The sequence below is a fragment of the Amblyraja radiata genome, chromosome 21, assembly GCF_010909765.2.
Source record: "Amblyraja radiata isolate CabotCenter1 chromosome 21, sAmbRad1.1.pri, whole genome shotgun sequence".
In the NCBI taxonomy this organism is placed as follows: Eukaryota; Metazoa; Chordata; class Chondrichthyes; order Rajiformes; family Rajidae; genus Amblyraja; species Amblyraja radiata.
In genome coordinates, this window is record NC_045976.1 from 7939040 (window position 1) to 7952237 (window position 13198).

The 13198-nt window shown below is 46.8% G+C and overlaps 2 protein-coding genes across 2 annotated transcripts in view; one reads left to right on the top strand and one right to left on the bottom strand.

Annotated features, from left to right (window-relative positions):
* dnai7 (dynein axonemal intermediate chain 7) overlaps nucleotides 1–534 on the top strand; it is a 51615-nt gene extending 51081 nt beyond the window's left edge. The window contains exon 15 of the mRNA XM_033039442.1: nucleotides 144–534. Coding sequence (XP_032895333.1) covers nucleotides 144–422 — 279 coding nt within the window. The 3' untranslated portion in view covers nucleotides 423–534. The remainder of the gene's footprint in view (nucleotides 1–143) is intronic.
* irag2 (inositol 1,4,5-triphosphate receptor associated 2) overlaps nucleotides 418–13198 on the bottom strand; it is a 115530-nt gene continuing 102749 nt past the window's right edge. Inside the window, exons 19-23 of the mRNA XM_033039443.1 lie at nucleotides 11182–11247; nucleotides 9667–9749; nucleotides 6515–6625; nucleotides 2878–2985; nucleotides 418–1120 (exon numbers count right to left, since the gene is read on the bottom strand). Of these exons, the coding sequence (XP_032895334.1) occupies nucleotides 868–1120; nucleotides 2878–2985; nucleotides 6515–6625; nucleotides 9667–9749; nucleotides 11182–11247 (621 nt within the window). The 3' untranslated portion in view covers nucleotides 418–867. The remainder of the gene's footprint in view (nucleotides 1121–2877; nucleotides 2986–6514; nucleotides 6626–9666; nucleotides 9750–11181; nucleotides 11248–13198) is intronic.

A 13198-nucleotide genomic window follows, 5' to 3' on the forward strand; every position in this document is an offset into this window, starting at 1 on the left:
CTCACCAATACCCTGTACAACTGCAGTAGAACCTCCCTGCTCCTATACTCAAATCCTTTTGCTATGAAACCGTTCTTCCTCCTGCGCTCCTAGTTTAGAGGACTCTGCAGACTCATGCATGTTCTCCTTGCGATCCACCACAGGCCCGGGAGAATCTGACTGGGGAGATGGTCAGCGGGGATAGCTGGTCTCTTTACCTGTTGCGACCAGAGAGGTCTCAAAATCTCAACATGAAGGAGTCTGATGCAGAGTTGACGAAAGAAACCAACGAGCGCACAGAGTTTTACTCCAACCTGTACCACATGATGAGGGGCCAAGCAAGTGAGGCCGCTCTGGAGCGGATCCTAAACACCGATCACCTCTTCTTCACCAACGTCAATGAAATTCTGCAAGCCACCAAACTGTTGTCACACACAGTGTAAGGTCAACTACAGACTTTATTGTGCACACTTTCCAAAAGTGCTTTTAAAAATAATATCGGGTTTGCAAATAAATCTTTACATTGTTGCTTTTCACATTCAGCTTTGCGTAGTTTAAAAAGAATTACAGCAATTGGGAACTTCACCTGCGCCCAAAATACTGTCCCTGTTTCATTGACTAATTTTGCCTTAAGGCAAAATTGAGTAGGATTGCAGGTGTTAATAAAAAAATATCAAACATTTACTAGATTACGGCCGCTTCAGCCGCCCGTTAAAAAAATGAGTGTTGTCCAATGCTTAATGCTTCGTTTGACATGATCTGTCAAGATTAAAATTTAAAGAGTTTGTTTTAATTTAAATTAAAACAAGCAACTGGTCGGCTGAGCCATTCTCAGTGAAGGGTCAACGGGATGCAGAGTAAATGTCCGTGTGCCTTGCTGGTCATTGGTCACACTGGAGGCTGTCCATTGTGCTGAAGTCCTGAGTAAGGCCAGAGGAATTGTTGAATAGCTTTCCAGCTGTCTCCGGGCTCCACGGCAGCGGCAGCGGCAGCATCAACAGATGTGTGCAAAGACCAGCCGATGAGAAAACTGCCCAAAATGCTGAGTGAGAAGAGTAGTATGACTGGCAGCCACGCACCCTTGTTGCTTTTGGAAAAGAAGTCCCACAATTCGGCTAGCTGGGGCCAAAGCCCTTTGTTTCTGGGGGAAGAGATTTTAAAGAGCATCAAAAGTTAATCCATTTCACACAAACACACTTCTGCTTTACTCACAAATGTGCCCAAAAGGTTAAAATTAAAATCTGCTCGAAAGGTTTAAGATTAATAATGTTTTAGAATGCGAAATGCATTTGGTTTGGGTTTATCGTTGAGATGTGTACCGAGGTACAGTGAACACTATGTTTGGCCTGCTATCCAAACAGACAAAGGGCGACACAGTGGTGCAGTGGTAGAGTAGCTGCCTTTCAGTTCAATCCTGACCTTGGGTGCTGTTTGTACAGATGGAGTTTGCACGCTCTCCTTGTGACCGCATGGGTTTTCTCCGGGTGCTCCGGCTTCCTCCCACATTCCAAAGACGTGCAGGTGAACTTGCTTCGATAAATGATCCCTAGTGTAGGGTAGAACTAGTGTGCGGGTGATGGAGTCAGTGGACCTGTTTCCACACAGTATCTCTAAACTAAACTGAGATCAGACATACCGTACAAAAATACAATGCCAGTCTCAAGTACAATAGGTAGAGCAAAGGGGAAGATACAGAGTGCAGAATATAGTTGTAGCGCATCAGTCTTTGCACAGATGAGGGGAATCAAGAACCATTAAGGTCGGAAGGCAAAACTTCCCCTGAGGGGCAACTTTTTTGATATAGAGCATGGTGGCTATATGGAACAAGCTGTCAGAGGAGGTAGTTAAGGCAGGTACTATAACAGCGTTTAAAAGACACTTGGACTGGTACACAGTTGGAAAGGTTTAGAGGGTTTTAGTTTTAGAGATACAGCGTGGAAACAGGCCATTCGGCCCATTGAGATCCCAGCACACGAGCACTATCCGACACACTAGGGATAATTTGCAGAAAGCAATTAACCAGCAAACCTGTACGTCTTTGGAATGTAGGAGGAATCCGGGCAACCTCAAGAAAAACCACGCAGGTCACGTGGAGAGCGTGCAAACTCCGTACAGACAGCACCTGTATTCAGGTCCCAACCTGGGCCTCTGCCACTGTAAGGCAGCAACTCTACCGCTGCTCCACCGTGCCGCCCCTGGGCTGTGGGCCAAATGCAAGCAAATGGGCCAAGTTTAAAATTGAGGCTTCTTGATCGGCATGGATGTGTTGGGCCGAAGGGCCTGTTTCCATGCTGTATGACTCTACGAGGCAATGTGCAGACGCAAGGAGGGCTTGGTGAAAGTGGACAAGTGTGTACAAACGTTCCAATAATTTCCACTTGGACATAGAAGCAAACGTGCTGTCCTCCTCCCTCCCAGCACAACAGAGATGGGCTGCAGCTACCAGTGAAATTAGTGCAAACGGCCCACTATAAACTAATCTTTAGTGGGCCAGCTGTTCATCAGCTCTCACAGGAACAACACTGCATTGAGCCTGCACCATCCCACCATCTCAAGACGTAATTTCACACTTTTCCATAGATATAAGATGACCAAAGCTACTGGATGGAGATCGTGGGACAGCCGGGGGCAGGATACTGGACAGAGACCACGGGGGAGGGCGGGGAAGCTACGAGAGGGAGACCACGGACTACTTACGGAATAGCTTACATAAATGTGCGAGTTTGTGCTAGTCACCTGTTACACAATAATAATAATAATAATAATAAATTTTATTTATGGGCGCCTTTCAAGAGTCTCAAGGACACCTAAGACATCTAAGACACCTAAGACACACAAGACATACATTGTTAGCTGCAACATACCCGGCCAGATTTAAGCAGTTCCCAATATACTTACACTGTACACGATGGAACGATCAGATCATCTCTCTCTGGTTCTGTCAAGATGGGTTCTGTTGCCTCTGATTTCTCTTCATCCTCCTGAACATCCAGCTCTGCCGTGGGGCTGCAGGATAGTAACAAGGTGCACAGTATTAACGCAGAACGTTTCACGTCGGTTTACCACACTTCTTCCTATTGCCAGGTGAGACTAGAATCTTTGCTTGATCAACATGTGCAAATATAATGCAAATCTAGATTTAAATGAATAGGCAACCTCTCTCTACTTAGTTTAGAGATACAGCGTGGAGACAGGCCCATCGGCCCACCAAGTCCACGCTGACCAGTGATCCCCGCACATTAACATTGCCCTACACACACTAGGGACAATTTACATTTATACTAAGCCAATTAACCTACAAACCAGTACGTCTTTGGAGTGTGGGAGGAAACCATGGATCTCGGAGAAAATCCACGCGGTCACAGGGAGACGTACAAACTCCGTAAAGGCAGCATCCATTGTCGGGATGGAACGCGCGTCTCTGGCGCTGAAAGTACTGCAGGGCAGCAAGTCTACCGCTGCGCCACAGTGCCGCTAATTGGTTTAGTACATGACTTGCATTCATAAAAAGACATTAGCAGCCAAAAACATAATTCAAAGCAGTTCAGCAAAAGTTCATGTTCATAAGTTATAGGAGCAGAATTAGGCCATTTGGCCCGTCACGTCCACTCTACCATTCACTCGTGGCTGATCTATCTTTCCCTCTCAACCCCATTCTCCTGCCTTCTCCCCATAACCCCTGGCACCCATACTAATCAAGAATCTATCAATCTCCACCTTAAAAATATCCATTGACTTGGCCCCCATAGCCTTCTGTGGCCAAAAATTCCACAGATTCACCACCAAAGAATGTAGAAGATTGGGAGAGGTTGGTTAAAAGAACAGATATTTGGCGAGCCATTTGTAGAAGGACGTGGGAAGAAGGATGAAGGGAGTTAGGGATATGCCAAGGATGCCCCACCAAGCGTCACGGTTGGTGATGGAGATGTGGGGGGGGTGTGCTGGAGGGGTCATGTCACAAAGATGGCCATGAAGGGTTCAGCGGGCAACAGGTTTTTCATTGATGAAATGGGGCGTGTGGAGAGGCAAACGTCCAATGCAGAACACCAAGGATGGGAGAGCACATTGTATAGTACTCAGCGGGATGGGGAGCAGAGATTTTGGGGGGGCTTAATGAAGGGCAGTGGTGATTCTAGATGTCAATGGGTTGGGAAGTAGCAGATACTTGGATGAAGTAGAACAAAGTAAGTAAGTTTATTGGCAAAGTATTCACATACAAGGAATTTGCCTTGGTGCTCCGCCCATAACAACATGACATACAATGACAGTTACGAATGACTCAGAAAACACTAAACATTAATTATAATAAAACATTAATGATAAAACACCATTGATCAAGAATGTGAACCAACAAAATACCAGATCAAAGGGAGGCTACAGATTTTTGGCTGTTGAGTAGAGCAACTACTCGTGGCTAAAAGCTGTTTTTATGTCTGGCTGTGGCAGCTTTGACAGTCCGGAGTCGCCTTCCAGAGGGAAGTGATTCAAAGAGTTTGTGGCCAGGGTGAGAGGGGTCAGAGATGATCTTGCCCGCTCGCTTCCTGGCCCTTGCAGTTTACAGTTCATCAATGGGGGGAAGGTTGCTGCCAATAACCTGCTCTGCTGATCGGACGGTTCGCTGCAGCCTCCAGGATTAGCTTGGTGGCTGAGCCAAACCAGACCATGATGGAGAAGGTGAGAACAGACTATACGATGGCCCTGTAGAATTGGACCATCATTGCCTGTGGCAGATTGTGCTTCCTCAGCTGCCGCAGGAAGTACATACTCTGTTGAAGCTTATTAATGGATGTGATATGGAGGTGAAGCTCACATTTGGTGGAACCACATGCCAAGGCAGAAAGCTCAATAGAGTTAGAGGTAAGGAAAGAAAGGGCATGGCATCGTCCCTGTCACCATCCCAGGATCGCTAAGCCACTACAACTAACTGAAGATAGACACTAAAAGCTTGAGTAACTCAGCAGGTCAGGCAGCATCGATGGAAAAAAGAATGGGTGAAGATTCGGGTCAAGACTCTTCTTCAGACTGAGAATCGGGGAAGAGGCAAACGAGAGATATGAAAAGGTACACAGAACAAATTAAATGTATGCGCAAAGCCAGCAAAGATGATCAAGGAATTGAGCCCACAATGGTCCATTGTTGGCTGTGGGGAAGGTGATAAAGAGTGGAAACTACAGAACGACGGTGAAACTAGTACGATGACCAGGGTGGAGGAGGGATGAAGAGAGGGGGGGGGGGGGATGCAAGCGTTACTTGGTTAGAGAGATCAATATTCATACCGTTGGGTTGTAACTGGACACTTTTGCAGAGACGTCACTAAAGCAGCTTTTGAAAAGCTGAAGATAACCCATGTTTAGGGCCGGATTAAGGCCCATAGAGGCCCTAAGCACTTAAAAGATTTTGGTGCCCCCATATATATGTAATGGTAAATGGTTTACGGCACAAAAGAAATCACTTTAAACTTGCTAAAATAATATTCGAAGTGGTTTATATGATTGGAAGTATACAAAACTAAACATTATTTTCCATCTTACTGTTAGTTTTGTTTCATTTTGAAAAATAAAAATATAAACAATAATAAACCATAAAATAAATTTTTATTTTTCAAAATGAAACAAAACTAACAGTAAGATGGAAAATAATGTTTAGTTTTGTATACTTCCAATCATATAAACCACTTCGAATATTATTTTAGCAAGTTTAAAGTGATTTCTTTTGTGCCGTAAACCATTTACCATTTCTGTGGTACCCCCCTTCCCTTGATGCCCTAAGCACGTGCTTATTTTGCTTACTGGTTAATCCAGCCCTGCCCATGTTGCTTGTTGGCTGCCTCTCTGAAGAAGAAAATGTTGCTTCAAGGCCTCAAGGAAAACTTTTCCTCCCCTTCTCTTCCTCAAAATGGTGACCGGGCCCCCAAAGATGTACAAGTTTTAAGGTCAATTGGCTTAGATGGATAGGTGATGTTTCGGGTCGGGAACCTTCGTCAGACTGGGAGGAGGGTGGGCAGGGGGGGGGGGAGTAGAGAGCTGGAAGAGAGGTGGGGCAGGATAAAGCTTAGCAAGTAGTAGGCAGATAGAGGTGAAGGGGGTTTTGGATGGGCAGATGGTTGGATATGGATCAGAGATGGTCTCATCAAGGGAGAGAGTATCTGCCACAGTATCGCGATCTAGAGCAGCGCCCGATATCCAAGCTCAAGTGGCTGGAGTGCGATCTGAAGTAACAACCTTCTGAGTTTGAGCTCTTAAATATAGTGGAGTCAGGGGATATGGGGAGGAAGTCAGGAACGGGGTACTGATTGAGGATGATCAGCCATGATCACATTGAATGACGGTGCTGGCTCGAAGGGCCAAATGGCCTACTCCTGCACCTATTGTCTTGGAGGAGAGAGTGTTCAACCACTGGTGGTACCCGAGGAGGAAGAGCAATCTCCATCTTCTCAACGGCCATCTGGTAGGAAGAGCAAACTCAACCAAATCCAGCAAGGAAGTCTCCTACCTTCAAGGTGAAGTGAGATCTGAATTGATCAATAGGACCTCACCCTTTATTGAACAGCTGACTGCCCTTTTTTCCCCAGGTACAGGTGCTGATAAACTGATGAAGTGAAGGCCGGGACCTGGAGGCATCATGTGGCTTTGGCCCTAAAAATGTCCTAGAGCAGGAAAAGTGCAAAGGTTATAGGAGTTGTCAGACGTTAAATGCCAATTTCATCTTGCCATGAACATTGCAGTCGGGAGTAGATCATTGACAAAGGTGCATGGTTTGGGTCCAAACAGGAATGGTGGCCCAGCTGGTAGAACCACTGCCTCACAGCGCCAGAGAGCCGGGTTTGATCTCGACCTTAGGGGGTGGGGGGCTGGGGCTGTGTGTGTGTGTGTGTCTGTGTGTGTGTGTGTGTGTGTGTGTGTGTGTGTTTATGTGTGTGTGTGTCTGTGTATGTGTGTGTGTGTGTGTGTGTGTGTTTGTCTGTGTGTGTCTCTGTCTGTGTGTCTGTTTGTGTGTGTGTGTGTGTGTGTGTGTGTGTGTTTATGTGCGTGTGTCTGTTTGTGTGTGTGTGTGTGCGTGTGTGTGTGTGTGTGTGTTTGTCTGTGTGTGTGTGTGTGTGCGTGCGTGCGTGTGTGTGTGTTTGTCTGTGTGTGTCTCTGTCTGTGTGTCTGTCTGTGTCTGTGTATGTGTGTGTGTGTGTGTGTGTGTGTTTGTCTGTGTGTGTCTCTGTCTGTGTGTGTTTGTGTGTGTGTGTGTGTGTGTGTGTGTTTATGTGCGTGTGTCTGTTTGTGTGTGTGTGTGTGTGTGCGTGTGTGTGTGTGTGTGTGTTTGTCTGTATGTGTGTGTGTGTGTGCGTGCGTGCGTGTGTGTGTGTTTGTCTGTGTGTGTCTCTGTCTGTGTGTCTGTCGTGTCTGTGTGTGTGTGTGCGTGTGTGTGTGCGTGTGTGTTTCCACATACTCCCTGTGCCCGCATGGGTTTCCTCCCACATCCTAAAGACGTGTGGGTTTATAGGTTAAGAGGCCCTCTGTAAATTGTCCCTAGTGTGTAGCGGGTGGATGAGAAAGTGGGATAAGAACTAGTGTGAACGGGTGATCGATGGTCGGCGCCGACTCGGTGGCCACTAAACTAAACAGGCTGTTCAGCCCACATTGTCCTTGCCGAACATGATGCTAAGTTAACCGATGACAAGAATTGTGAAGGGCAAGATTAAGAAAATAAGCAAATGTTAACATTGAGAAGCACCTCTGCAGAAACAAAGTGGTTACGATAGTTTTATTATCTGAATGGTGGCCGATTAGGAAAAGGGGAGATGCAGCGAGACCTGGGTGTCATGGTACACCAGTCATTAAAAGTAGGCATGCAGGTGCAGCAGGCAGTGAAGAAAGCGAATGGTATGTTAGCATTCATAGCAAAAGGATTTGAGTATAGGAGCAGGGAGGTTCTACTGCAGTTGTACAGGGTCTTGGTGAGACCACACCTGGAGTATTGCGTACAGTTTTGGTCTCCTAATCTGAGGAAAGACATTCTTGCCATAGAGGGAGTACAGAGAAGGTTCACCAGACTGATTCCTGGGATATCAGGACTTTCATATGAAGAAAGACTGGATAGACTCGGCTTGTACTCGCTAGAATTTAGAAGATTGAGGGGGGATCTTATAGAAACTTACAAAATTCTTAAGGGGTTGGACAGGCTAGATGCAGGAAGATTGTTCCCGATGTTGGGGAAGTCCAGAACAAGGGGTCACAGTTTAAGGATAAGGGGGGAAATCCTTTAGGACCGAGATGAGGAAAACATTTTTCACACAGAGAGTGGTGAATCTCTGGAATTCTCTGCCACAGAAGGTAGTTGAGGCCAGTTCATTGGCTATATTTAAGAGAGAGTTAGATGTGGCCCTTGTGGATAAAGGGATCAGGGGGTATGGAGAGAAGGCAGGTACAGGATACTGAGTTGGATGATCAGCCATGATCATATTGAATGGCGGTGCAGGCTCGAAGGGCCGAATGGCCTACTCCTGCACCTATTCTCTATGTTTCTATGTTTTCTATTCAACCTTTATTTCAGCTACTCCCTTTTAGAGCCAGCACTACATTCTGAGACACTTCCATCATCATTTTATCATGGAGCATGTACGCATAGTCACTTTAAACAAAATGTTCAATTATATTAAACTGTTTATTAGAAAAGTTGAGCATCATGGTGGTGCAGCGGTCGAGTTGCCACCTTACAGCACCAGGTTTGATCCTGACTACGGTTGCTGTTTATTTGGAGTTTGCACGTTCTCCCCGTGACCGCGTGGGTTTTCTCCGGGTGCTCCGGTTTCCTCCCACATTCCCAAGACGTGTAGATTTGTAGTTTAATTGGCTTCTGTAAATAGTCCCCAGTGTGTAAGATGGAACGAGTGTAGGGCAAGTCGGCTCGGATTCTGTGGGCCGATGGGCCAAGTTTCCACGCTGTATCTCTAAACTAAACTATCAGAAAGATTCCCTTCACACTTTCACCACAACTTAGCACTCCTCTCTTCTCTAACCATCTCTCAATCGCAATGAGAAATCTTCATCTTGACAGATGCTGACTGACCTGCTGAGTATTTCCAGCATCTTCTGTTTCAGACATTATTGCTAAAGTCCAAATGCCCTTGAGGTGAGCAATTAGGGAAATCATTTATCAAACAAGACCCATTGTAGCTTCCTGGGAAAAGAATGGAGCGAGTTGAAGTGAATAGATTTTCAGTCAATAGACAATAGGTGCAGGAGTAGGCCATTCGGCCCTTCGATCCAGCACCGCCATTCAATGTGATCATGGCTGATCATCCCCAATCAGTACCCCGTTCCTGCCTTCTCCCCATATCCCCTGATTCCGCTATTTTTAAGAGCCCTATCTAGCTCTCTCTTGAAAGCATCCAGATAACCACCCTCTGAGGCAGAGAATTCCACAGACTCACCACTCTCTGTGAGAAAAAGTGTTTCCTCGTCTCCGTTCTAAATGGCTTACTCCTTATTCTTAAACTGTGGCCCCTGGTTCAGGACTCCCCCAACATCGGGAACATGTTTCCTGCCTCCAGCGTGTCCAAACCCTTAATAATCTTATATGTTTCAATGAGGTGAATGTCCTTACGTGGAGTGGGATTCCATGAAGTGGTCGTGATTACTACCTCACCTACAGAACCCACTCAAGCCGAGATGACTTACAATGTACAGGTGGACCTACCAATTGCTTATCTTCCTGGTGAACTTGCTCCGCAACTTGTCCTGGTCTCCTTCAGACTTTCTTCTGATTTCAATCTCCCCCAACTGAAGCACAAATTAAGAGAGAAAAAGGTTTACAGCTGCAGTGGCGGCACGGTGGCGCAGCAGTAGAGTTGCTGCCTTGCAGAGCTGGCAGAGCTGGGGACCCGGGTTCCATCCTGACCATCGCTGCTGCCTTGCAGAGCTGGGGACCCGGGTTCCATCCTGACCATCGCTGCTGTCTGTGCGGAGTTTGTACGTTCTCCCCGCACATCTCCAGCTTCCTCCCCTCAACCATTCCAACCTCCCATTCCTACTTCAACCCAAAGGCCCCCCAAGGACCGGTCTTCAGCCTGGGCTGACGCGGGAAGTGCGAGCCTGGTGGGCAGAGACCAGGGGTTTCTCCAGTAGGATGTACAACTTCCATTTGCTACCCATTTTTCAATTGCAAGTCAGCAAATCTAAAGAGTGAGCAAAACGCTAACTGCCGGAGGAACTCAGCGGGTCAGACAGCACTTGTGGAGGACATGGACGCACAATGTGTTGGGTCCGGACATTTTTTTCAGACTCAGAAGAGTTGCCGAGTTCCTCCAGCACTTTGCGTTTTGCTCAAGACCCCAACCCCTGCAGTTCCTTGTGTCTCCAAACTTAATCTTAGCTAGTACTCTTCTCCATAAGCCATCATTAACACCATACTGTGCAGTAGAGAACATAGAACGGTACAAGGCAGGAACAGGCCATTCAGCCCGCAATATCCGTGCCGACCACGATACTGTACGTGGTAAAAACAAATGTTGTCTGCCTGCACATGATCCTGTCTGGAGGAGACACAAGAGGCATAGATAAGCTAGACTGTCTGAATTTCCACCCGCCCCCCGCTTCCCCCACCAGAGTCGAAATGTCAAAAACTAGAGGGCACAACTTTACGATGAGAGGGGCAAAGCTTGAAGGATATGTGCAGGACAGATACTTTGTTTTTAAACAGAGAGAACGATGGGGAGCCTGAAACGCACGACGAGAGCTACAGACGGAAGCAGATATGTTCTGAGTTGGTGAAGAGCTTGAGAAACTCAAGATTGCAAGTAGTGACGTTTTGAAGCTTCTCTCCAGTGTACGGCATCTCAGGTGTATGATCATCACCTGTACCGAGGTACAGTGAAAAGCTTTGCTTTGCATGTTATCCATTCGAATCAGATAATACTAGATAACAAATGCAATCAAGCCAAACTCATACACGATCAATAAATGCAATGAGACTATATGAATGTATCATTGGCTATTTAGACAATGATACTACAATAGGTGGACAAAGGGGAAGATACAGGGTGCATAGTATAGTTCTCAGCATTGTAGCGCACCAGTTCCATGGATAACGTCCAATGATCGCAATGGGGTAGGTTGGGGAATCGGGGCTGTAGCCGAGCTTATGGAAAGGCCGTTCAGGAGCCGGGTAGCAGAGTGGAAGAAGCTGCTCCTCACCGTGTCTACGATTTCTTACCGCATTAAACTGCACTCCGCCGCTGCTTCTCGGGATCGCGGCGATGCTCACTCTTCGCAAGGGACCCTCGAAGAGAACACAGTGTCAACGGATTAGAGCGTGGAATAGTTACGTTCAAGCAGGAAGAGCCCAACCGTGCAGTAATAAGTACGGGTGTCAGAGGTTATGGGGCGAAGGCAGGAGAATGGGGTTAGGAGGGAGAGATAGATCAGCCATGGAGTAGACTTGATGGTCCGAATGGCCTAAAACCCCTGTCCCACGGTACGAGTTCATTCCACGAGCTCTCCAGAGTTTGCCCCGATTCGAACTCGGAGATTTACGGTAATGGCCACTCGTCGGTACTCGGGGCTCTCATGGACATTTTTCAACGTGTTGAAAAATCTTCACGAGTCTTCCCGTGCTTACCTGCCGTTAGCGAGTCTTCACGAGTACCTGCCGTTAGCGTTACGAGCCGCTAAGAGACGTCCCCGAGCTCCGATGTACCCGCTACGTTCAGTCTCCGTGCTTACCACGAGTTTGATTTTTTTTAAACTCGGGAGAGCTCTTGGAATGAACTCGTACCGTGGGGCAGGGCTTTAATTCTACTTCTATCACTTATGACCTTATGTCAGGGAGGGAGGGAGGCAGGCAAGATGGGGTGGACGAGGGTGGAGACTGAGAAATCCAAATGCAGTCCATAGACAATATTTAAAGCTTAGTCACTGCTGTAACATAGGGTGCCCGGGAGTGAGCTTATGGATAGCAAAGTCCTGATAAGCACAAAGGTAAAGATAGACACTAGTAACTCAGCGGGTCAGACAACATCTTTGGAGAAAAGGAATAGGTGACGTCTCGGGCCGAGACCCTTCTTCAGTCAGGGGAAAGTGAAACGAGAGATATAGACGTTGATGTAGAGATATAGAACAATGAATGAAAGGTATGCAAAAAATGTAACAATGATATAGGAGACAGGCCATTGTTAGCTGTTGACTAGGTGAAAATGAGTTACAGACAACGAGACTCAACACAACGACTTTGAGGCTCGTATGACTAGGGTGGGGGAGGGATGGAGAGAGGGGATGCAACGGTTACTTGAAGTTCGAGAAATAAATATTCATACCACTGGGGTGTAAGCTGCCCAAGCGAATATGAGGTGCTGTTCTTCCAATTTGTGTTCAGCCTCACTCCGACAATGGAGGAGGCCCAGGACAGAAAGATCAGGGTGGGAATGGGAAGGGGAGTTAAAGTGCTTGGTAACCAGGAGAACAGGTAGAATAAACTTTGAAGGAATGGGCGACGTTTCGGGTCGAGAGTTACCCATTCCTTCCTTCTCTCCAGAGATGCTGCCTCACCCGCTGAGTTACTGAGTCACCATTGAAATTATGACGGGTCCTTCCAAGACAAAGACATTTACAGCGCTCAGCCTTGGTGTATCCTGAGACTAACACAGGTTCCTGTCTTCAATTGGTTTAGTTCAGTTTAGTTTATTGTCACGTGTAGCACGGTGCAGTGAAAAGCTTTTGTTGCCTGCTAGCCAGTCAGCGGAAAGACAATACATGATTACAATCGAGCCATCCACAGTGTATACCATCCATGTGATGAAGTAAATAACCTTCAGTGCAAGATCTGCACTCTATTCCTTTCTCGGAAAGATGTTGTCAAGCTGGAAAGGGTGCAGAGAAGATTTGCGAAGATGTTGCCAGGACTTGAGGTTTCAGAGCTATAGGGAGAGGTTGAGTAGGGTGGGACTCTATTCCCTGGAGGGCAGGAGCATGAGGGGTGATCTTATAGAGGTGTATAAAATCATGAGAGGAATAGATTGGGTAGATGCACAGTCTCTTGCCCAGAGTAGGGGAATCGAGGACCAAATGGTTTAGGTTTAGGATGAGGTGGGTAAGATTTAATAGGAATCTGAGGTGTAACGTTTTTCACACAAAGAGTGGTGGGTGTATGGAATGAGCTGCCGGAGGAGGTAGTTGAGGCAGGGACTATCGCATATTTTAAGCAGCAATTGGACAGGTACATGGATGGACAAGTT